General features: G+C 40.0%; 1 protein-coding gene across 1 annotated transcript in view; it reads right to left on the bottom strand.

Moving 5' to 3' along the window:
• CHST8 (carbohydrate sulfotransferase 8) overlaps positions 1-20,493 on the bottom strand; it is a 145,829-nt gene extending 125,336 nt beyond the window's left edge. Inside the window, exon 1 of the mRNA XM_075715752.1 lies at positions 20,385-20,493. Coding sequence (XP_075571867.1) covers positions 20,385-20,493 — 109 coding nt within the window. The remainder of the gene's footprint in view (positions 1-20,384) is intronic.
• Positions 20,494-22,981: the final 2,488 nt, after the last annotated feature.

Below are 22,981 nucleotides of genomic sequence, written 5' to 3'. Positions count from 1 at the left end.
CAGCCAGTCTCCAGCACACCTCCACATGTTAACCAGAGGGGAGTTCTGCTTACGAACTGGCACAGTCAAGCTCATAATTATAAATACATGACTAGAGGCTCTGAATTTACAACCAGCCTGACTAAAGTTGGACTCCTAAATCCATAATCCTTCATCTAAATAAGTGTGGTTTAAAAAAAGTGCAGTTTTGTTCAGTGGGAATTGTTCGGGAGGGGAAGTGCTCCAAAAAGGTGTGTATTTATAGGTGAATCTATTGTGTTTGTATGTAGAAAAATAGTGTTGTATTGAATCTTTTTCTTTTGTGGGTTTTGTTGGCGGTTTCAGTGGAGAAAAAAAAAAACCAAAAACTTCTGAGGGACAAAACCTAGTGTTTGGTGGTTGAAATCTGGTTACCTTAGAAATAAAATGCTCTTGTTTGTCTAGAAAAGTCTTTAACCCATTCTGTTCACCAGTTTAGATAATAAAATGATTTATTTAAAGGTTCAAGGATAAGTTTAGGGAATCAAATTGATACTTTAGCATGCCTCAGGATCCCGTACAGCTTAGCAGACAATTAATACTGCTTACTGAAATATTTACCCTCTACCCTTCTGCTAATAACAGCCACAGTGATTTAAGCCACTGTATTTATACAAAATAATTAAAATGTTGCATAGTTTTACTATTAATTTGACAAACGTAATCCCTAAGAATGAGGCTTATCACTGAAACAGCAATAGAATTTTGGGGGTATTTCTAAGCAGTATTGTAATTATAGGGTTTGGATATAAATTGCTCTTGTGTGTGAGAGGAGGTAATGGCTTATGAAAATGCATTAACCTTTCACACCAGGGCATGAGACGATGTATACTCGCCTCAGTCCTGTAGGGTACCGACTTCGTCCTGCAAACATTCACCTCAATTTCCATAGAAGGGGAAAAGATCGTAAAATCAATAAAATCATTATGGTTGTAGCTAATCCATTTTAAAGAAATACTTGCAAGTGATGTGTACTATTAACGCAATGAGATGGGTCTGTGCTTACAGGCTTTGCTGCCAGTCAGCTTCCCAGACACAAATATAACCACACAAACCCTCTGGTCTGCAAAGTGTCTGACAAGTGTTTACACGTTAACATTCATTAGAAGACTCGGTCAAGCAATTCATGCTTGATTAATTGATTATCCCATGGTGACAGTTCATTTTTTGAAATAGCTGCCAACCTGAGTGGGAGCAGGACAGTCAGACCAATGACAAAAGACATTGATGTACAAACACTGGACTTACTGAACAGCTGCTGAAGTGACAGACTGGCATCTACAGAGTTTAATCAATGCCTGAAAGACATGGCAACACTATAAAGACTGTTTATTTCTTTTCTGTGCATTTATGAATTGTTAATGTAGTCAATACATATTAGCTTCATTTGTTGTTTGGTTAAAATGCAATTTGAATTTTCCAAGTTAAGAGTTGCCTTAATACCAGTTTTTGTACGGTGAAATTTATGATTCCTTACAGATTTATAAGATTTTATTGATGGCTAGAAAGCCAAGCATAATTTCTGACTTTGTTTATTCCAGCATTACAGAATTAGTAAGAGTCGACATTGCAGGGCTTATTGAATAAATTCATTTCCTTGGCAGTGTGTGCCTTTTGAATTTTCTTGAGTTAAGCCAGATAAAGTGGATGCATCAGCACAAGCTAGCAAATAGCAACTTCACTGCAAGAGGATTTCAAGCTAGAGCAATGCAAGGAAGAAGCTCTAAACCAGAACAAATTACCCACAGACAGTAAATGTGTTGGAACAGATCATCCCTTGCCTAACGGTACTGAAGTCCATTGAATTACCCAAGAGACAAGTTTGGCCCAATATTAATTTGCAGCAGATGTTTGACTAACTAATTATTTGAAAGAGCTTGAGTGTATTGCGATATAATTACCTGATATTGCAGCGTACTGCTTTCAGAGCTTGTTTTTGTCTTATTCTTGCAGTAGAAACAATAATGCAACAGTCATGGTGTAAGTTTTCTGAACGATCACTTGGTTTTGTGAGTATAAAGAAACAAGATTCCCAAATCATTAAATGATTGCAGCTTACAAGTGAATTCAGGGACTGACTGATCTGTAACCTAGCCCATGGGCAGACACTGTTTTGAGCCTTGATGAGACAAATACTCAGAGCACCACTCTCCTTGCATCACCCACGTCCATTCCTCTGCTTCCTCAATATCCTCTTTCCTTGCACGTTATGGGGTGACAGGGCAGGACCATGCTGGTGCAGCAGAGGTGGTTCTTTGTTCCTTCTGGATCCCTTGCTAATGGGATGCCCAGGGAAGCTGCTGTAGCTCACATCCTTCTTGACAGTCCTGCCTAAAGATTTGAGGTGGTTCTCCTATAGTCAGTAGGAGTTACTATTGAATGCAGTTGCAGTTTCTGCTACTATTGCTGTTGTCCTGTGAATTCCAAGCTTTCCTGAACTCATCCCAAAGCTCAGTTATCACCCCAAAGCTCAATTATTTCAGCAACAGGCTGTGGGAAGGTCTTCTCTCTGCATCTCACTTTTTGCACCACCATGTTTCAACCCACCAGTTTCTGTTCTTTGTCCTCCCTGAAGTTCTAACCATGCAACCACCATGAGCTGCTCTGGGCACGACCGTGATGCTGCAAACAAATTCAAATGAAGAACAAGGAGAGGCATCACACTGTATGTTATCTGAATTACGAGATTATTCAGGAGTCACAGAAAGAGAAATTAAAAAGATTGGGCTGCTTTGCCAAAGTAAAAGGAGCTTTGTAAGAAATGGGTGCTAATAAGAATATTGAAGAAACTTTACTTGGTAGTAGTTTATTCCATAGCAGACTACCTTGCGTTTTCCTCTAAATGATATCATACCATCCACTGCTAATGACAGGATATTTTAATGGATAGATGGGCTGCTGATCTGAGCCACTATGGCAATTCCCTGTACTCCTATTAACAGAGACTGCTGTCATTTCAGTGACAATTAGCCAGCAAATCCTATTACAGAACTAAGATCACCTAATCCTCAACTCTGGTCCATGCTATTCACTATGATAGGTGTTTAATTATAAGGCTTCTGCAGGCTACAATACTTTGTGCAAAAAATCCAGAAAATATAGAAATTGTGTTAGAAGACTTCACTTAAAAATGACAAGTTAGACATCTGCTACTTCAAAATTATTACTCCAGCCCTTTTAATTGGCATAACTACTTTTCTGTGCTGTTCAGAGTGGCTTTTTACAACTTGTGGTAATGTAGGAAAGCCAGCAAGGTCTGAAGTGTCACTAGCAATTTTCCTCTCTGCTGCATTTTTAACTTGTTTACAAAGGTAGAAAGCAAGGGAAAGATACTTGGAGAGAGCCCACCAGGTACATTATCCACTCGGTGGTTTGATCCTTTTAAACTTGTTCATTAGGTGTAGCAAAGAGAGAGAAACATTGCAGGACTGAATGCGAGAGAGCCTGGTTGCACACTGTAATGCATTTGGCTATTAAACAGCGCATCACCGTGCTCCAGGAACCCTTCTCTGGGTATTGCAGCTTGGTGCACGCTGAAGACTGTGGCAATTACTCAGCAATGAGGAAATCCAGTTTTTATTTAACAGTAGCTACTGTCTTGGAGCTTCTTGTTTGGTTGGTTTTTGTCTGTCTTTCTAATAGGAAAAGGGCTAACTCCAAGAGGTATGAAATCTAACTGAAAGAAGATGAGTTAAGGGCAACCTGCACTTTCTGTTTAGTTGGAGCACAGAACAATTTCCATGAAGGATGGTGATATATATTAGAAGAATCCCTTCCACTCTTGCATAAGCTGCCCTTGGGCATGTGTAGTTTGCATAATAAATCTTGTACTGTGTCCCCTGTATATTTAGCTCTTCTTTACGTGACATTCTACTCTTCAGTACTTGAAGTTTTGCAAAGTATTTAGCGCTAGCATAAATCTGCTACCCATAGAGTCACTAGTTAAAGTTTAATGGTGGGAAACTGAGATTGTTGTTGTTGTTGTTGCTGTTGTTGTTGCTTTGGAAAATGCCACCTAACAGTCTACATACAAACCTTGACCATGCAAGCAGAATGTGTCCTTAAAGGCTGCACCATAACATTAAGTTAGTGTAATGTTACTAAGGACTCTCAATATCAATGCATTTTAAAATCTGTTCATTATCATTTCTATCTCTCAGAGCTAGAATAACTGCTGTTAATCTCTGTTCCCATGATATACATGCTATTCCCGGTCTTTTATTGTACTTAATAGTTCCCTGGATTAACTTAATTGTGAGCTGGGGGCTCAGACTCCTGAAGGTGTTCTGTCTTGGGCTGATGCTCTTTCCAGTTACCACAATTAATTGTCAATTACAACAATGAAACGAAACAATTAACAATCCTTCAAATATTATTGTTATCCTTTTTCACGAAAATCTATTTATTTTTTTAGCAGCCTATATTATTCTTGTTTCCCTTATTCTTCCCCAAAGCCCAGGATACATTTTCTCAGTAGCTCTTTCAATTACAAGTATCAGTATTATGATTCTTTGTCATGCTTTGTATTTTGTTATCCCAAGACTATAAATCTGTTCCTTTTCTGTGTTATCTTTAACATCTTTATAACAAAAGTGCTGCAAAAGCTATTGGAGAAAGATCAGTCTGTCTGACAACATCATTCTTCGCAGCATGGTTTAGTTTGAATAGAGGCTACCAGCTCTGTTATATGAAGTAGCATTCTCTTTAACAAAGGAGGATAAGCATCAGAAGCATCTGGGGAAAACCGCTGATTCAAAGTGCTGCACTGTGAATATGAATTTTAACCAGTAAAAAGAAAAAAGCAGAGTATCATCTTTAGTGAGCGGAGTTCAACTCTATTGAAGCACAGGGGCTGAAGGAACTGATAAATACTTGGGACACAATCTAAAGCAAGTCAATGGAAAAGTTCCTGGTGACTTCAATGGCCTTTGAATCAGGTTTTCTAAAGCTATTTTTATAGCACTTATGTACATTAATCTTCACCTGGATTAGGAGCTAACATAATCGTTGAGCAAATTAGCTGTTTCTGTGTATGAGTGGATAAAGCAATCCTAGAAAGGTCTGTGCACCCAATGCACCAAAATGTTGAAAGCAGAGGTGTCGCTGGAACCTGCTGAGACTGACCACTGATGCTTCAGGGTGTTGAAGTGGGAAGGCTGTAGCTTGCCTGTAGGATCACTAGATACTGTCCCCGGCCAGTCACGCTCAATTGCATAAGGGCTTGCACTGTTGACTGGGCAGAGGGACAGTGGCCGAACCGAACTGCAGCTTAAAGAATGAGGTTGTCATCAGCTGTAGCAGAGGCTACGTGCATTACTTCTGCATCCTTTTTTGGTGAAGTTGAATTTTAAACCAAACTGGTGATTCTGAAGCTTTGGTTATTTCCCCAGATACATCTTTCCCTTTCTGTTGTTTCAGATATATAAATAAATGTCGGAAGAAGAGATCTGAAAGATTTACGTTTGTGTGGAGGGTTAAATGTGGTTGCCATGAACAGCTCGTGTGCTGCTGCTCTGTGTCTGGCCCACATGGAATTGCTCACTCCTGGGGTGAGGGATAAGCGGTACGGGTAACCACAGGGAGGGGAAGAGAAGAGCTATGTGAAGAGTCATCCTCAAAAATTCCCTGAATAAAGACAAAACAAATATTGTGTGGCTACTGAAGAAATGTGGTGCTCAGTTTTTTCCCCTTGAAGCTGAGTGAGGCTGCAAAAAGGGCCATTAAGCGCAGGCACATTTACTGCTGACCCTGCTCTTGCGCTGGCCCAGCTAGATAATGCAACTTTTCAGCTGTGTGGTTATTTGTATCTGGTGTAGAGCCCTCCTAATATTACACATCCAGGAAGGCCTGTGCTTTACTTCAATCTCCTTTTGGAGAAATAATTTCTGGTTTGTACTTCAAACCAAATGCAGAGCTTTAGGTGCGTTTCTGGTAATTATACCCTTAAACCAGTAGTTTCATCCTTCATTAAGTCTGTAAGCCTCTAAAATTATTCTGTGGACTTATGGACCTCTTTATATTGAGGTCTGCTAGCTGTAAGCTACTTTTCTTACCTTTTTTTGGACCTTTTAGTTACCTTAAAAGCAATCCATGAACTCCAGGGGTCCACAGACCACACTGACTTATTGACAGCTACTGCAGTAAAGTGATTGTGGAGAAGCAGAAACAGGGATGCCAGAGCTGTGCTCACAGATCAGCTCCACAGAGTTTCCGAGATTCCAAAATCCGGTCTGTTTTTGCAAAAGTAAAGTTGATAAATGTACCTATGAGGGAGCTGTACAAGACTGTTTATACATTGCCTCTAGAATAAAATTTTTCAGGGGAGAAATCCCTATATGGCATCTTCAGACTGTAGGTGTACAATATTACTAGCTAGAAGCTGTTGAATTTTAAGCGTAAGGTTTAATTCCTGTGGTTTGTACCCATTGCATGGTAATGTTTTGTTGTGGGAAATAGTATAGACCAAACTTCTATGTAGCATATATGGTGCATCATTTTGTTTGCCATGTCCAGCAGAAAAGCGTAATTTTCAGTTTCACTGCCTTCAAATAACCTTTCCAAATGCTAATTTTCTTGTAATGCATTCTCCAGTAATTTTAAACAGGCCAACATAAACAGCATGTAATTTGCAGTTTTACTTTCTTTTTTGAAGCACCTGAGCTAGACTTTTTTCATAGCAAAATTGATATCTAATTTACCACCCATATTATTCTAATCACAGTAACAACTTTCAGTTTGCATACTGTGTAATTGTGCTTTCACATTATTCAAAACTAGTTTATAGCTGGTGAGCTTCTGATATTTTTTTCTTTAGATTCTGACAGTTATTTAATTGTCTTGTTAACACGGATCATTTGATTTTATATCAGATTAAACTGCGGTCTTGGTTCATTTTTGCAATATGCTGCGTTGACAGAAAGGTACAGAGAAATTGAATGGATATATATCTTATTAAATGCAGATTTCATTAGCATATCATGTTAATACTCTTTTCAGTTCGATAAATTTGTGTGGCACTTAAAAAACTATTAGTTTCTCTATAAAGCTTTGGATAAACATTTTGAAGTTGTATGTTGCAGTTCATTAGTTTTCATAGATGTGTGTATGCAGGTTTTTTGCTTTTGGCTTTTGAAAATAGGCACTGGTGGGATGGTGCTTCCTCAGCGGCAGTGCAGTGGTTGGTAGGTTATCCTGCACCATAGTTTATGGTTGCTGGGCTTGGGGGTGGGGTTTTTGCCATACGTGTTTTAGGAAAAAAAAAAAAAAAACATTCTTTGGCAATAAGTACTTTGTTTAGGACTATAATGCTTGAGGAAGGGATTATATCTTTACTCTATAATAAAATTCCCTGCCTAAAAACAAGTCATATTTTTTACATCTTTCACTTCATATCAGGTAGGTCCCCAAAAGACCCATTCATTGCTCTTGCATCCTGGGAAGCAAGAAGAGAGCTCGACGCAGCAGGAGAGCAAGTTGTATTTAAAGCCATGTCTAAAAGACAGCGATCATTTACTTTATAAATACTAGCTTTCCTTTGAAATGCCACTTAAGTAGACTAGGTCAACATTTTGAATTGGTAGCTAAACTAAAAAAACTTGGGAAAAGGATAAATTGAGGGTTTTTTTTCCTTCTGCAATGTTGCTTACCTTTCAGCGTGGATCTTTTTGTTTGATCCAGAATGTTTCATTCTGGTTTGGGATGTGTTTTAACCTTTATTCTTTTTTTTTCCCTCCAAGAAATAAAATTTTGCAAAATTTAAATTTCAAATATATTTGTTTGGAAAGGCCATTTTTGGTTGAAATGTTCACTGGCTGTCCAGCAGGAATGGTGAGAAAGCTTCCCCTGGACTAGGAAGAGCATTATCAGATGGCACTGCCCCAGGGTATTGATTGAATATAAGCGGTCGTACTGGTAGATAAGCTTGAGTGGTGTGTGTTTTCAACTCTGATTTATCAGGGCCAGCCAGTGACACAAGCTATTTGGCATTTCCACACTGCAGTCATGATACGGCCTCGCTGGGTAACATGCTAACTGCAAAATGTTTCAATAGCTTTTGAGCATTCATTTTTAAAGAACAAACTGCAATGTATTAAGTCCAGGAAATGCAAGGAATAAAACTAGAAAAGTTTCTTCCCCCTTAGTATAAATAACGTACAAGAGAGATTTGATTTAAAGGAACATCTTGTATTGCCTTCACCACCTTTGAGAATCCTGCTGGTATCGGCTGTCTTGTCAAGTTATATTTGACACCGACACCACAGTGGCCCACTGTGAGGATGGAGAGACTTCCAGTCTGCTTTTATTACTACTTCTATGCTGACAGATAAAACCCCTATCACCTTTAGGACCCGATAGTGCCCAGAGAATTGTGCAATTATTAAACCGGTTGCAGAGAAAAGGAACCAGCTAAATCAGTCAGCTCTCTTCAGTGAACTCATTAGGCGCTACCTAGGCCTGCTGGTAAGGGAGAGGGGACATTTTAGCTCCATAAATTAAAATAGCATGGAGAGATAACAAAGCTTGAAAATGGAGTGTAGAACTGTTCCCATATCTTTTGCACATGTTTTCTGCCTGACCTGGCCGCCACACCCCCCCGCTAGGTCTGGCTTCGGCTGGATGGGCTTTCACTGCCTTACGTCATGACATAGGGCATGCTGCCCAGGGCAAGACATCACGGCAGTGTGAACGCTGGGCTGCATGCTGTATTACAGCAACTGGATGCTATGATGCCTTCTGTCCATGATACTATCAGACCGTGTTGCTTTTCAGCTCGCTGTGGGACACTGGTTTTTGTCTGTGGCAGCAGCCCTAACAGGAGTCGATGGTCATTCCTACCCCATGACTGCAATCTGCTGGTTAGCAGTGAGTTTGCTTTGACTGTGAAGTCTGCCTTTATTAGAAAATACCAGTTTTCTCCTCCTTGTGACAGGAACATTATCAGAGAAATGACTTGTGGAGTGTCCCATTCTGTGTCTAAAAAGCCCACTTGGCCACCTGCGCCTGGGTTTCCATTTCCCCTGCAGGTGCCCTGCAGCTGAGCCATAGCTTTGGAGAAGATGGACACAGCAACCCAAACGCAGCTATGTGTTCAATAAATCTTTGCTTTGTGAAATTCCTGCCAAAGAACGTTCCAGCTTGCTAGATAAAAGAAATAGAGACAGATTCATGCAACTAGGCTAAGAAAATGCAGTTGTTAACGTGCAACAGATCTAATGAATGCTTTGCTTAGGGAGCAAACTCAGAGCCAGGAAACAGAATTGCCTTTTCCCAAGATAAGCCTCTAACTCTGGGCACCTTCTCCACTGAGACAGGAGATGGTAAATATTTTGCCGCTATCAAGACCAGTGTTGCTGTGCTTGCTTCTGATTCCTCTAAATGACTACAAGAAGATGGTTTGTCTTGCTAATTAGAGCTGCTCTCATAGCAAATAGGGTTTCTCTTGGACTATTAACAATTTGCCCTTCACTTGAATGTTTTTGCAGCATCAGTGGTTGGTTGCTAAAAGGACAGAAACTCAGAAACACTTAATGAATATTAAAATATTCAGAATTCTTGAAATGATGTCTCAGCAGTTCTTCGTGCAACATCTTTTGTTATAATTAAATGACTATCTGTTTGTGGTGATGTGGATGGCTGTGATCAAAGTGGCTGAATGCTGTAAAAATGCCTATGAATGCACGCACCTTTCTGAACTCAGTAGGAGTCAGCGTTTGACTCGCACTCTCTCATTTGAGGAATTTGAAATCTAATTAATATTAAATTGCAACAAAAATACACAAAGATTGAGGGACGAAAGGTTGCCTTTGCTACGCAAGGTAGGGACAGGGCTGGAAGCAGCACGCCTGGATGAGAGAGGTGAAGAATCATAAAATCATAGAATCGTTTAGGTTGGAAAAGACGAAAAGGACAACAGTGTGCCGCCTGCCAGGTCCCTGAGAGGGAGACTGCAGACGGCTCAGTCCTGCTCCCCAGGCTGCATCATGTGAGATGTTTAAAAGTCAGAGTTTTCCCCCTGCACAAAAATATAAGTAAATAACCAGAAAATACAGCGAGGCTGATGCTGCGGAAGTTTCTCCCCAAAGCCCCAAAGTAAAGGGGGCAGGAGGCGCTGAGATGACAGCTGTGTGCAGTGAGAGTACCTCTGCTGATCTGCTCAAAATCATTCGGAGCGAAAAGGAAAATCTTCTTCACACTTGGCAGGGACTGTGGTGATGGCACGTCCAAGACTAATGTGAAGGGTAAATCAAGTACAGTTCAGCCTTTGAAGTTGAAGGGGAAAAAGAGTAAAATTCGCTCATCTGTACTGTAGGTCTCCGATTTCTAATCTGTGATTTCATGGAGGAAAGCAATTGTGTCACTGAACTCCTTTTAGGAACTGTGGCCTTGGCTTATTAACTTGCTTTATGTGTTGTCCAATTTCAGAGGGGGAAAGGGCTGCATTTGTGTGGGTGATATTATTTTAGGAGATGTCTTAGTTAATTATTATCTACTGAAACATCACCTAGGAGATAGTCTTTCTCTGTCATGCAGCTTGATACTTCATGCAGTAAAAGGTAACTCTTCCATAGTTCATTAAATTATGTTGTGGTGAACTTATCTCCACTGGGTCTCAATTAAGAAGTGAAGCCAGTGCCTTTAGAGGAAAAGGCAGAGAACAATCAGAATATACTGAATATATAATTTGATCTCTGGAAACAAGCAAGAGGAAAAATATGGTGTGCAAATGTGTAGACATTAAGAACATGTTATGTGTCAAAGATTTGCATATGGAAGTATAATATAATTAGATTATTGTTCATTAGGAGTATTTAGTGCTTTTAAAAATTTAAGGTGTTCTTTTTAAGTTCATTAACTACTGTAAATTTACTGTAGTAAATACTGATTTCCTTACTACTTCCCTTGTCTCCATTTTAGCACTCCTGGGAACTTCAGTCATACTGATTCTGGGCCCATTGTCTATTAACATGAATTATAAAACTGCAGTAAATTTTCTGTTACATTCTAATTTAATTACACATTTTGGTTTTAACTTTTTTTTTTTTTTTTTTAAATGTTTAAAGTATGTAGCAGAACTAGGCTCTCTGGATGTTTTTCTACAAAAAAACCCACAAAGCTCCTTTCATTCAATAATTTCAAATGTGAAGAACAGAAAAGGAAGTTATCTCAACTTTTGCTTCTCAGACGTCCTTTCCCACTGTTCTTCTTTGTGTGCCGCACACATATTTTTTTCTGTTTCTCTCCCATTTACATGCTTTTCTTTCTTAACGCTGTTGTTTGCTAAGGTCTGTTCATTTTGTTTTTCTCCTACAAAATATAAATCAGCCCAAGAAGCATTCTGCAGGTATTGGTGAAATATGCTACTGGAACAGGCAGCGACATGGCTGGTTTAACATGCAGCACTGAACACATCATCAATATATAGGTGTTAAACAATACCTGACTTTGTACATTCCTGAGTAACTTAATTTCCTTCAATAGCATGAGAATGAGCAGCTCATAAATGCAGAATAATTGGAATTTTAATTAGGTAGTGACTTACGGATGCCTCCTGTTTACAAGGTAATAACATCTCTCGAGCTAAATGAACGGAGGAGCAGGTTTCAATTTAAGAGCTTATAAAAAACCAGTTGATTGGTTTCCACTGTTAATCTTGGCTGTTCACAGTATCTAAGTGAACTTGGTGGCTGAGGTGCCGATGTTTGTTTTGAGCATATGAACGGTATCCCAGCCCTGCTTAAGTTCTCACCAAAGTCTTTAGGATGAGTTGTAAACAATTACAGTGAACTACATTAAAGTCACAATGAGTACAGAATTGCATTGCTGTGGCACAAAATTCATGGTATCTACCTGCAGGTGTATACATTTACTTTTGTGACTATTTGAATACACACCTTTTCATTTGCTCTCAGTGGAGTAGTGAGAGGAATTTGTTTTCTTCTATGAGATAAGCATCATCACGTTTTTCCTAGCAGCTGCATGCACAATTAGGAGGACCCAATTAAAGCTGCATTCAGTTCACACAGAGCAGCAGTGATTGCTGTTTATAATTTCTCCTGTGGTTTGACTTATGGGCATTAAGCTGTGCAGAACTTTATTAACAAATAAAGTCAAGTCAAACAAGCCAAGAAAACAAAATGCGACAAGCTGGAAACTGGTATGTAGGATCTTAGCCATTGTGCACTACCTACAGCTTGAGAAAAGGAGTCTTCCCTCCCATCCCTCTCAAATAGCCGCTGGGCAAATGACCAGCTTCCTCTGTTTAGGCTTGTGCTTTCTGTCCTCCTGGCCAGAAGAATAAGTATTAGTGTGTCTCCTCTGCTTCCATGTTAGCTACTCTGACTGCAGTGGGTGCAGGCCGTCTGAAGACTTCTGTGAATTCAAGCCTAAAATGATTCTAAAGCCAAATATACCTTTGTTTGTCCCAAGCGTTATCTGTGCCATCATTACAGAAAGCTCAGCGCTGCCAATCTTTATGCCAAATGGAAGGAGAAAGGTAAATGAATGAGAACAGAGAAGGAACAGCACACTGGAGCACAGGCGCCTTCTTGAAAGATGTGGAATTTCATTCACAACCTGCTTTTTTTCCCCTTCTGAGGCTGTTCAGTTCCCACTGCTCCATAAAGGGACTCGATGTCCCTTGATTTCCTCCTAGCCCATGTAACTCCCCTTGTGTATGTGCATACGTGCTGGGTGGCACAGCATGTTTCCCTTTCATCGTTTAGGGATACCCGAAGTCTGTAAACACTCGTCTCTTGGCTAATGCGGTACAAAGAGCAAAACATCAGACATCCAGTCCCTGCGAAGAGTTTTATGATAAAATGTGTGGTTTCCAACTAAAAAGCAAGAACAGAAGCCCCAAAAGACTCCATTTCTGTAGGTAAGAACAGCCAGTGGATAGTGATTCTGAAAAAAGAGGGAAAGAGCATATCTGAATTGCCCTGATGCACGGAAGCGGCAACAGAGGAAGCACCTGGCTGGAGCATTTTTCCCCTTAATCACCACATAGGTCTCCTGAAGTGGCTGAGACCAAAAAGGGACAAAGATGGGACTTAATTTTACAAGATGCAGAATATTCTGACCCTCAGGCAGCAGAGCACTTCAGGCATCAGAGCAGAGTTAACGGTTGAGCCACTTCATTGATATTGAAGTGCTTTTCTGCACTGATGCTATGAGCTAGCATCTTGTACGATAGGGTCTGTACAGCATAAGATTAAAATCAGTTAATCACCTTGCATATGTCAAGTGGCGACAGATCCAGAAGCAGTCACTTACTTTCAAAAATGGATAGATTGTTCATTTGGAGAAAATGATAAAGGTGTCCACAAAAAGTTGCTCTTGTGTAGGGCCTATGCAAGATCAATTATTTGGCTTTCTGTGCCTCTTGGCTGGTGCTAAAGCAGTAGTTAACTGGCAGTTTTGATGCTGATACACAAAGCAGCCATAATAGAGAAGAAACCCACCTTTAATTTCAAGCTCCACTAGAATCATGAAAGGAAAATTAATGTTTACTAAATGAAAAAGGATGATATTGCTGGAGAGAGGAAGTTTTGGTTAAGCTTTTAGGGGAACGTTAATAACTTTGAGAAATGGAAACATATATTATAAAACATGTTCAAAATGGCATAAACTTTAGAAAATCCAGAAATTATTTTAAACTTACCTAAGCTCTTCAGTGTGCTATCAAGTTTTAAAAATCAAGCAAACTGAATGATAGCTGACATATGGAAGGAGGCTTTCTAGTACTGACACATTTGCTATGAAAAATTCAATATAGCCTTGTATTTAGAATAAATGTTTTGAGGTGAAATGCAAGTCTGCTGATCAACTTTTGCACATTTCTGTAATGCCTCTGCAGATTTCCAGGGGAATCTGAGAAGCATCCAGGCTTGTTCCCTAGGAATACGCTTTCCTAAAGCTGCCACTCTGAGAGTCTTCTGACATATCATAGTGCGGTTCAGTTTTGCCTGTGATATGCTGCCAAGCACCATACATGAATGCAGCTCTGAGATGGCAGGTCACTTTCTATTTTGCCAGACACAACAAAGAAGTGTCAACCTCTGACAGTTTTTAAAAGTAGGCTTTAACAGAAATATCAACCCCTTTTTTTTAACCAGTCAGTATCTAAGAAGAAATGCTCACAGAAGCTAGGGAAATTTGTGGAAGTGGAAGCTGCACTATGTGAGTGATTTAGCACTACATCACTCTGGTTTTATGCTGATGAATACATTTGGGATTAGGTGACATGGACTTTATGCCATCAGATAAATGGGCAGTGGATCTGAGTTCAGTCATCTGATGTGTGTGCGCACCACTGCAGTGGGATTATAACTGCTGCCAGTAATGCACTAGATTTTGTGATAATCTCACAGTTAATATGCTTTGGTCTTGCATTTTTGTGGTAGGATCTTGCAGTCCTTAGGTACTTTGAATTCCCTGCAGAGAACCCCTGTAATAATAGGAAATGGAACCATTTAGCAGGTGAATTGCCTGATTTAACATGATATAGCACAATCTGTGACCAGTAGGGCAAGACAGGAACAAACCACAGCAACTTTGGGTCCCAATTCCACAGTCTAACACCAAAGTGCTCCGACTCTGTGATAGCACTTGCTGATGGTTGACAGGAAATACTGGTCCTATAAATGCTGGCCTGTGGTGCTATAGCTTAAGAGCTGTATTTGCTTTAATGGGCTTTAGGCTGGAAAAAGTACTGACTTTCTAACTGCTAAAGCATGTTAACAGAAACTGTAAAAAAAAGGAAAAGGAAAAAAAAAAGTGACACTCTCTCAATACCATGGTTGTAAATAAATGCTGCGTTTTTCTTAAGACTGCCAAGGATATGGCTAGTCGTGAAAGCAGGGAAAAAGTGTTGTAGGAGTCAATCTCTCTATATCATTTTTGATAAAACAGCTTATATGTGATTGCTTTCAGCAATAGACTGTATTTTGAACAGGGTTGCAATGGCAGTGTGGTGTAGGGTTTCCTTTGTAACCATGTGGACAGCGTTTGATCCCCCTATAGCAGTGGACTGAAGAAGTCATTGCCAGCACTTCTTTCAAATGTGAAAAATAACCAGGTTTACATTCACAGTCAGTCTAAAACACAACTTCAAGCAGCAGAAAGGGGAATATCACACTCATAAGACCACATTTCCCTTATAAGTGCCTTGCCCCAGCAGACAAGGCAATACATCTTTTTCTTTTCATCCCGATAACTGCAGAGCACTGGGAACTAGTCTGCACACAGGGAAGTTCTTTGCTGGGGGAAGTTCAGCTAAAGAAGACTCAGAGGATGCGACTGCAGAAGTTTCATCCACTCTTGAGCTGGTGGAAGCTACCCTTACGCATGTAACAGTATGCTGCTTCTGCTTGAAAAGCCTATCGGTGAGCCCACTCGCCTCCGCTACAGTCACCAGATTCTTTTGTTCATGATTTCTGCTGATGCTGTTAGTTGAGAAGCAGATTAAATGGCTTCCAGTTTATAAAGAGAAGTAAGTTGCAAATTGTAGGAATTATATATCAATGCTAGTTCATTTTCAATTGTATTTATAAAAAGTTTCCAGTATGACAAACAGGCGGTACGTTGTGCAGTAGAATAGTATCATGGAAATGTACAGCAAACATGGAGATGTGCATAGGACTGTAATTTGTGAGTGTATGTGCTCTGAATAACTAATTAAGAAAATTTCAGTATAGCTATAATATTGGTATTTGCTCTAAGGCTACTGCAATATACGGTAAGATTTCTGCACTGTGGCTCCCTTGTGCCGTCAGGTTTGCAATAGCATTCACATGCCAGCCCTTCTGTCATCTCTCCTTCCTCCCTCTCCTCCCCATCACACCCTTAGTAAAGCAGAAAATAAAGAAGATGACAGTATTATGCTAGAAATTGGTAGATGAGGTAAGGAGAGCAATCACTGCAGAATCTCAGACAGATGAGTTTCAGGTTTGGTTATATTCATACTTGACTTTCAAATTCTGATGCAGTCAGACTGCAAAGCCATTTCCATTCTACTCCCTGTTTTCACCCTTTTGGAGCTTTCACAACATGCAACCTTTGAGATGTATTTTCCACCTTTTACCAGCTCCCAGAGGAGTGTGTGTCCATATATATTTATCTTTAAAGTTCTAATTGAAAACTCTTACAGGTTTGTGAATTCAGTAACCATATGGCAAAAACCCAGTAATTTTTTCCCATGGGCTTATTCGCTATGTAGAGAACTACCTGAATATAGGTGTATAGAAATATTAATATTTCCCCTCATTTTTATTTGGCAAAATCTCCTCTTAGAAAAGTAGATACCATTTTAGAATATCCCTTCTCTTCTGACTGAAGTCCATAGAGCACATGGTCTTAAGTACAGCTACAGAAGTACAGGTATAGATACTGTGTCCCTGGTGCAACTCGGAAGCAGTGGTCCTGGTATTCATGACCTCACCTGCCCACATTCATGACCACAGTCTCCAGCCCATGGACTGGCTGGTCTGCAGCTCAGAAGTTTGTGTAGGTGTTTTGCAATCCACCTGAGAGCCGTCAGGGTGGGTTGCATCCTCTAGACTCTTCTCTCACTTGCTGAGGTCGTTTGTCCAAGTTGCTCTCTCTTGTACCACCCAAATGCAGCTCTCACAAATCCAAGCTCTCCGTGCTGTCAGTGATCTCATAAACTGCAGTGGCCCTGGCCAAGGCTGTAAAGGCGCTCGTTAGCCCTATCAACTCTTCCACTGTAAATCCTGGGAGAGAGGGTGCATGCCATTATGCTGAAGAAGCCTCCTGCTAACCACAGGGCTGGACAGGCCCCTTCCCAGCTGCTTTTGTGGTTCCAGGACAAACACAGCGGTGGAGTGGCTGCACATTTAGTTAGTGTAAAGTTTTTGCATGTATAATATCCTATCACAGACAGGAGATTTATACATTCAAGAGTCATTAGCATTAGGATGGGGATATATGTCTTAAATTTTTCCTGTACACCATGTGCAAATGTGCTTGACTTACCCAAAACAAATCCTTTACTGTGTCTGTTTAAGAATAACGCCATGATTACTGCAGAAGCCAAGTTTTATATAATTATGCAGGGACAATTATTAGAAGAGCATTATGTTTTTGTACGGTGTATGACTATCCTTCATACCACTTCTCAACCCACACCCCTGCTTTGTCCTGCATTCTCCATAGTAACAGCACTCTTCATAGATGGCAAGAAAACAACTGTCGTAAGTGAAGTTGTTGTCTCTGTAATGACCACAGGAATATCTACTGAGTTGAATATATTGGCTTGGGAAATGTTTTGCCCACCCTAAATGGCTGTCTGTCTTAAATATCTGTTCAGAGTGATGTGCGTTATATAAATAAAACTACACAGACAGCATGTTTGTCAATCAGCAAAAAAGGCCCTACACCTGCTATCCCGGGCTCATATACTTTGTAAGCATTGGTTTCCAACAGATAAATGTAATCAAGGTTTATATGCTCACAGAAGCCAACAGGATGGGATTGTTTCACTCGAAAGATCAGAAGAAAATTGCAACTAATGTTGTGGAAAATTACTTTGATATTGCTTTCTCAGTACAGCATCACAATTAGGTAGCAATGTGAAGCACAGGGAAAGAATAAATGAATAGTAACAAATCAACACAAACAGCTACTGTCAGGAGTACTTTGCTCAGTGAAAGTAATGTAAGCATTACTTAAAGTTTTATGACTGTGGATTTTATACTGGTTTAAGTAGTACATCAAGGTCTCACCATCATGCTTGCTAGGACTAAACCAATCAAGAACAATTTCCGGAACAGACAGATAAAACTAAAGTACCAAAGTATTTTTATTAATCTTGTTTCATAAGTTGTACTATCTTAAATTAAAGATGACTGAATGTACTAACAGTGAAAAATGTCCTTTTGGACAATCCAAAATTCTGCTAGGCTCCTTTTCAGTGGAAAATAAATGTTACTCAACTTTTCTCCAGCTTTCCTGATGAGATTCCAATGCCTGGCAAACATGTTTTGCTACATAGTAACTACGTGGGAAATACAAAAGGAAAGGCTAATCCAATACAACTTTGCCATGCAGAATCTGTTGTCCTAAGTATCTTAATGACATGTGCATTTGTTGAATTCTATTGAGGGAGCAATCAAACAAGCAAATGATAGCAATATCCGATCTCTATTAGAAACAGGCCCTTCTAAGGAGAGATACTCTGCACAGGAGAAGGGAAAGATCCTTTTCAGCTCACCACAAATGTCGCTTGACAGATTTTTCACAGGAGATTGTCTAGTGATGAAATATGCCTACCTCTCTTTTTAATGAAATGAATGGCTATTTTTTCCTGTGTCCTTTAAGCCACCTAATATGTTTTAGTGATAACTTGTATACATTTTCAGAAGCAGGGGATGTGAGGAGTTTCTAGGTTCACTGGGAGCTGAAAGCACTTAAAACACATGAAAATCAGCCAAACAGAAATAAGACTAATTGTATTGAGCACCTTTTACTCAAGGGTACGGTCTGGTTCCTATTAACATAAATAGTAATTGAACGTGAGAATTTAGCAATTGATTACACACCTTTGGCAGTAACGGCATTGTTGGGATGTTCATGTTTTAGCTATGCAGAACCCTGCCCACAAGCAATCGAGTACGTTATGGAGTGAGTTTCCCTGCTGGGGGTAGGAGCTCTGTTCAAACTTGCTTTTATTTAAATGTGCTTGGGCATCCCCTTCTACAGTTATATCCCTCTCAAAAATCACTTCACGGTGTACTACAATCAGCAGTCGGTGTTCAAGAGGTTTGTGGCAGAGAGAACAGAGGTACGACAGGTCAACATGAGGGACCAATAATGAAGAAATGGAGAAGAAATTGCACTGGTTTTGAGACACCACTAGAAATTCCTTCTCTTTCAGGAGCAAAGAATTATCTTTTCAGTGTGAAGTTACACGTTCTTAGATGCATTAGGGTACTGCCTGCATTTGCTGTTCATATGTCTCTCCCCTCACCCCCAATCTACAGGCTAATTTCAGTCGAAGGTGGCCAATACCCCCAGTTTTAATCTGCAAGCTCTTTTGCATCTAAGTATACGAAAATAAATTGCAAAAGCAGTGAAGGGGCTGGTTAATTCTCTGCTTTGCACAACACCGATGATTCGTTATTCCTATAGGTTTAGCTGCTTTCAAAATTGGTGTGCAGTTGGACTAAATAATAAACATATTAATGTATACATTGTTTAGTGACATGGAAATAAGCACTTAATAAACCTGGACACAGAAATTAGCACTTAATGTAATTATTTAAGAGTTCTCTGTGTTAGGGTTCAGCTCCTTTAACAATGTTAGTAATACTTTAAAATATGTAGAGTCGTGTTCACTGTACAATCGTAGAATCATAGAATCATAGAATGCTTTGGGTTGGAAGGGACCTTTAGAGGTCACCTAGCCCAACCCCCCTGCAGTGAGCAGGGACAGCTTTAACCAGATCAGGTTGCTCAGAGCCCCATCCATGAAGACGTCAATCGAATAGACTTTTTATAAAGCATGTGTTTAGTCAAAGGAGAATTTCAGTGCATATAAGAGCAAACACAGTGACCAAACCTCAGCACACAGGGGCATTATTATGAGCTGGAGTAACTCCACTGTCATTTGTCTAGGCTCTAAACCAGCCTTCATTAAGACCTTAGTCAGAGACAAAGCGACTGTAAGTAAACCAAGAGATCTCGTGCTTTTTCATATTTCTTGCATGCCCCCGATTTAAAAGGAAACCACTATTTCAACCCACAGTTTTCTAGTTCTCCCATTGATGTGGTCTTTGTGGCTCTTCACAGTTGAAAGTTAGCAGCACAGGATGATGGTGTGCATATGAAAGTTATGAAAAGTTTAATGGAAGCTAAACACACTAAAGGAATGCATCCAAAAGTATTTGATGTTTCTTGCGTGACTCATTTATGCATCTCTTATTTTGCATCTCCATGACACATTGAATACCATATACAGGCAAAGAGGGATTCAGAGACATGTATTTGCAGGAAATGAACTTTTGGCGAAATTTCTCATTTTCATATTTATAGTAGTATAGCTGGTAGCAGAAGTTGGTCTCAACTTTAGCAGAAAATTAACTCCATCCAGTTGGACCCTGTGCACCTTGGCAAAGATCCCTGCATAATCAGTTAATTGGCTCTTGGAACTTATTTTTAAGCAAATGCCTCTTTTTTACTTAAAAAAAAAAAAAAGAAATTGTTAATTAGTTTCAAAATAGCCTTCATTAAAAAATTACATACCTTTGTTGAGGCAACCTCTATGAAGTACGTAAAACACGTTTAGGGTATAAGTACAAAATGTTGAACATGAAAGAGCAAGTGAGTCAAATAGAAATAGGAATGCTAACCTGGTGTCTGCTGATGAACTATTTCTTCTGGATCCTGCAGGTGAATGAAGACAACGAGCCCAGCAGCTCCAAACAGCAAGATGAAGGAGAACATACATGTCAGCCTCATAATTATTGTTCTCGGATCAATCCGGTTCTGACCCAGGAAAAGAACTGCACGCAATCTCCAGGACACTCTTCATTCATAGTCTCGTCCTCTCATCTGGAAGTCTGGCATAATACATCTACAAGAGGTAAAAAAACAAACCCCTAAAACTTAATAGAGCATTTATTTTTTCAATGCAGATTAGTAGATTTAAGTCCTTGTTTAGACCAAATAACTGATTTCTCTAGTATTTTTTTGGTACAGTTAATTCCAGTCATTCCGTCAATTTCTGCTCCATCAGTTTGTCTTTAATTATATGTCACTGTTTTTAACATTTTGAAAAGACAATGTAGAATATCGTTAAAAAGCACAGTTTGGGGAAAATGGTCATGCCATGGCTGAAAGTTGCACAGAAACCTCTCTTCATATTTGCTTGCTTCAAGTGAAGCACGCATCACTTCTTATTTTTCACTGGTTAAACAATATGAAAACCATAAAGTGAGCTAATGTGGGTGAAATGATCATGAGAGCCACACCTTGCATGTCAAACACGGGGAGAAGGATGAACAACTGGCAGCTGCCAGCTTCACCCTTGATAAAAACAGGCAAACTAAAACGGTGCACCACAGGTCACCGTGCCACCTGTTGAAAAAGCTCTGCAGGCGTATTGATTTCCAAGGGAAATACTGGTCACGGTGCTTAGACCTTCTTCTACTGGCTTGCAGAAAACATGAGAAAAGAGAGCATGGGGAGCAAGCGGGCTGTCTCTGCAGGAGCGATGGGCTCGGCTGCCTCTCCTTCCCGGGAGCTCCCCGTGAGTTTCTGGGCTCAGCTCTGCAAATTCTCACTGCTCACTCTAATGCTTCCCGTTGTGTGCAGTCCCAGTGAAATGGCGGCAGCCCTAGTCCCAGATGGGCACCTTGTGCGTCTTTCGAAACCCTTTGCTGAGCATAGCCCTAAGGCAAACACTTCTTTTTAAGCCCATGAGTAGTCCTGCTGGAACCAATGTCCGTTCTAAGATACTAAGTGAACAAATGAAAGAACGGGAACCAGAGAGGAAAACCATTAGTGGTGCCACATGGCTTTATTAATTAAAATAAATGCTTTTGCCACACAACTATGCTGGTCCTGCATTTTTCAGTAACACAAAGGAAGGTGTGCATTAGAGAACAGGCAGTGGAACTGGTTCTCAAAAATGTAACTGGATTTCTTATCAGCAAATTATTGAACACAAGGGCTCAGACTGGAGATCAGCAACAGGTCACAGGGGTGGCGATCACTTTGCTTTTCTCATATTTCTGATTGTAAATGTGACCTGGTCTAAAGGCAGGTTTTTGAAGGTGGTCTTTGTTTACAAAAGAAGTTTTAAATACAGAAAGACTGTGTAAGATTAGTTGGCAGGGAGGAGGGGTTGTGGGAAGATGCTGATTCAAAGTAGTTATGTCAGGAAAAGTCTTTAAAGACTTGTTCTCACTGTGCCTGGAATATTTGGTGTCAGGGGCAACTTGTTTGCTTTTCATGGTTTCCATAGCAGGTTTTTAATTTTCTACAGTGTACTGGTATTCTAAATTTCTAAAATGCACCAAAGAAGAACACTTGTTGTGCAGTCCTGATGAAGTAATTTCTGTGACTCTGATTGATAAGGTTATTTAATGGCAACTATGTTTATTCTGTGTGTAAAGCAGCCGTTGCTCCAGGCCAGGAACATTGGTGGATGCTTGTATCTTAAATGAATGCAGAGCGCTAAGTTCTCTCTATACATAGGCAAATTCAGCTTTATTTTCTGTTAAAATTATGGCAGACATTAACTGTGTATTTTTATTATTTTTTCACCTTAAACCTTTCTCACCCCTTTAAAAGTAAAACTAAAAGAAAATGTCACTAAGTTTTTCAGCACTAGCAAAGCCAAATCCTTATGGGTCCTTGTGCAGGTCTATCTGTGCCTGTTGCGTGCATGTGTATGGAGTATGGATGCACTTTTTGCACATATATTTATAATGTATATATATTTTTAAGGGTCAAATACTAACTTTAAAGCCTTTGAGGAGGTAGATTAGGGAAGGAGGATTAGCCTTCAAAGCAACTGTGTAGCAGTTCCAAACACTACTGTTATAAGCAAACAATCAGGGAACGTGAGCCACCCTCTCTCTGGTTCACTACAGAATTCGTTTGCGCTACATAGTCAGTGCTTTGGATAAATGGGTACTTTGAACCAAATTCACCTGTGGCAAGGCCGGTACAACACAAAAATCACACCATCATTTTGTGAAACTGTCCAGTCAGAGCTTTCTAAGAATTGTATTTGATTACCTAATATAAACATTTCCCTTTTTGTAACCTATTTACACGCTCTGCATGCCCATGGGGAGGAGGATGCTACTACTCCCATTTTACAGGACAGGCGCGAGGCAAGTGTCTTGCCCAAGATTATACAGAAAGGCTGTGACGGAGCAGAGAGTTGAAGGGTCTCCCAGCCCCTAGGCTGGCATCAGCGGTGCTGCCCTTCTCTGCT

Source organism: Pelecanus crispus, chromosome 8, assembly GCF_030463565.1.
Source record: "Pelecanus crispus isolate bPelCri1 chromosome 8, bPelCri1.pri, whole genome shotgun sequence".
Taxonomy (NCBI): domain Eukaryota; kingdom Metazoa; phylum Chordata; class Aves; order Pelecaniformes; family Pelecanidae; genus Pelecanus; species Pelecanus crispus.
Note: the sequence above shows the minus strand (reverse complement) of the source record. Positions and strands in the feature narration are given on the sequence as shown.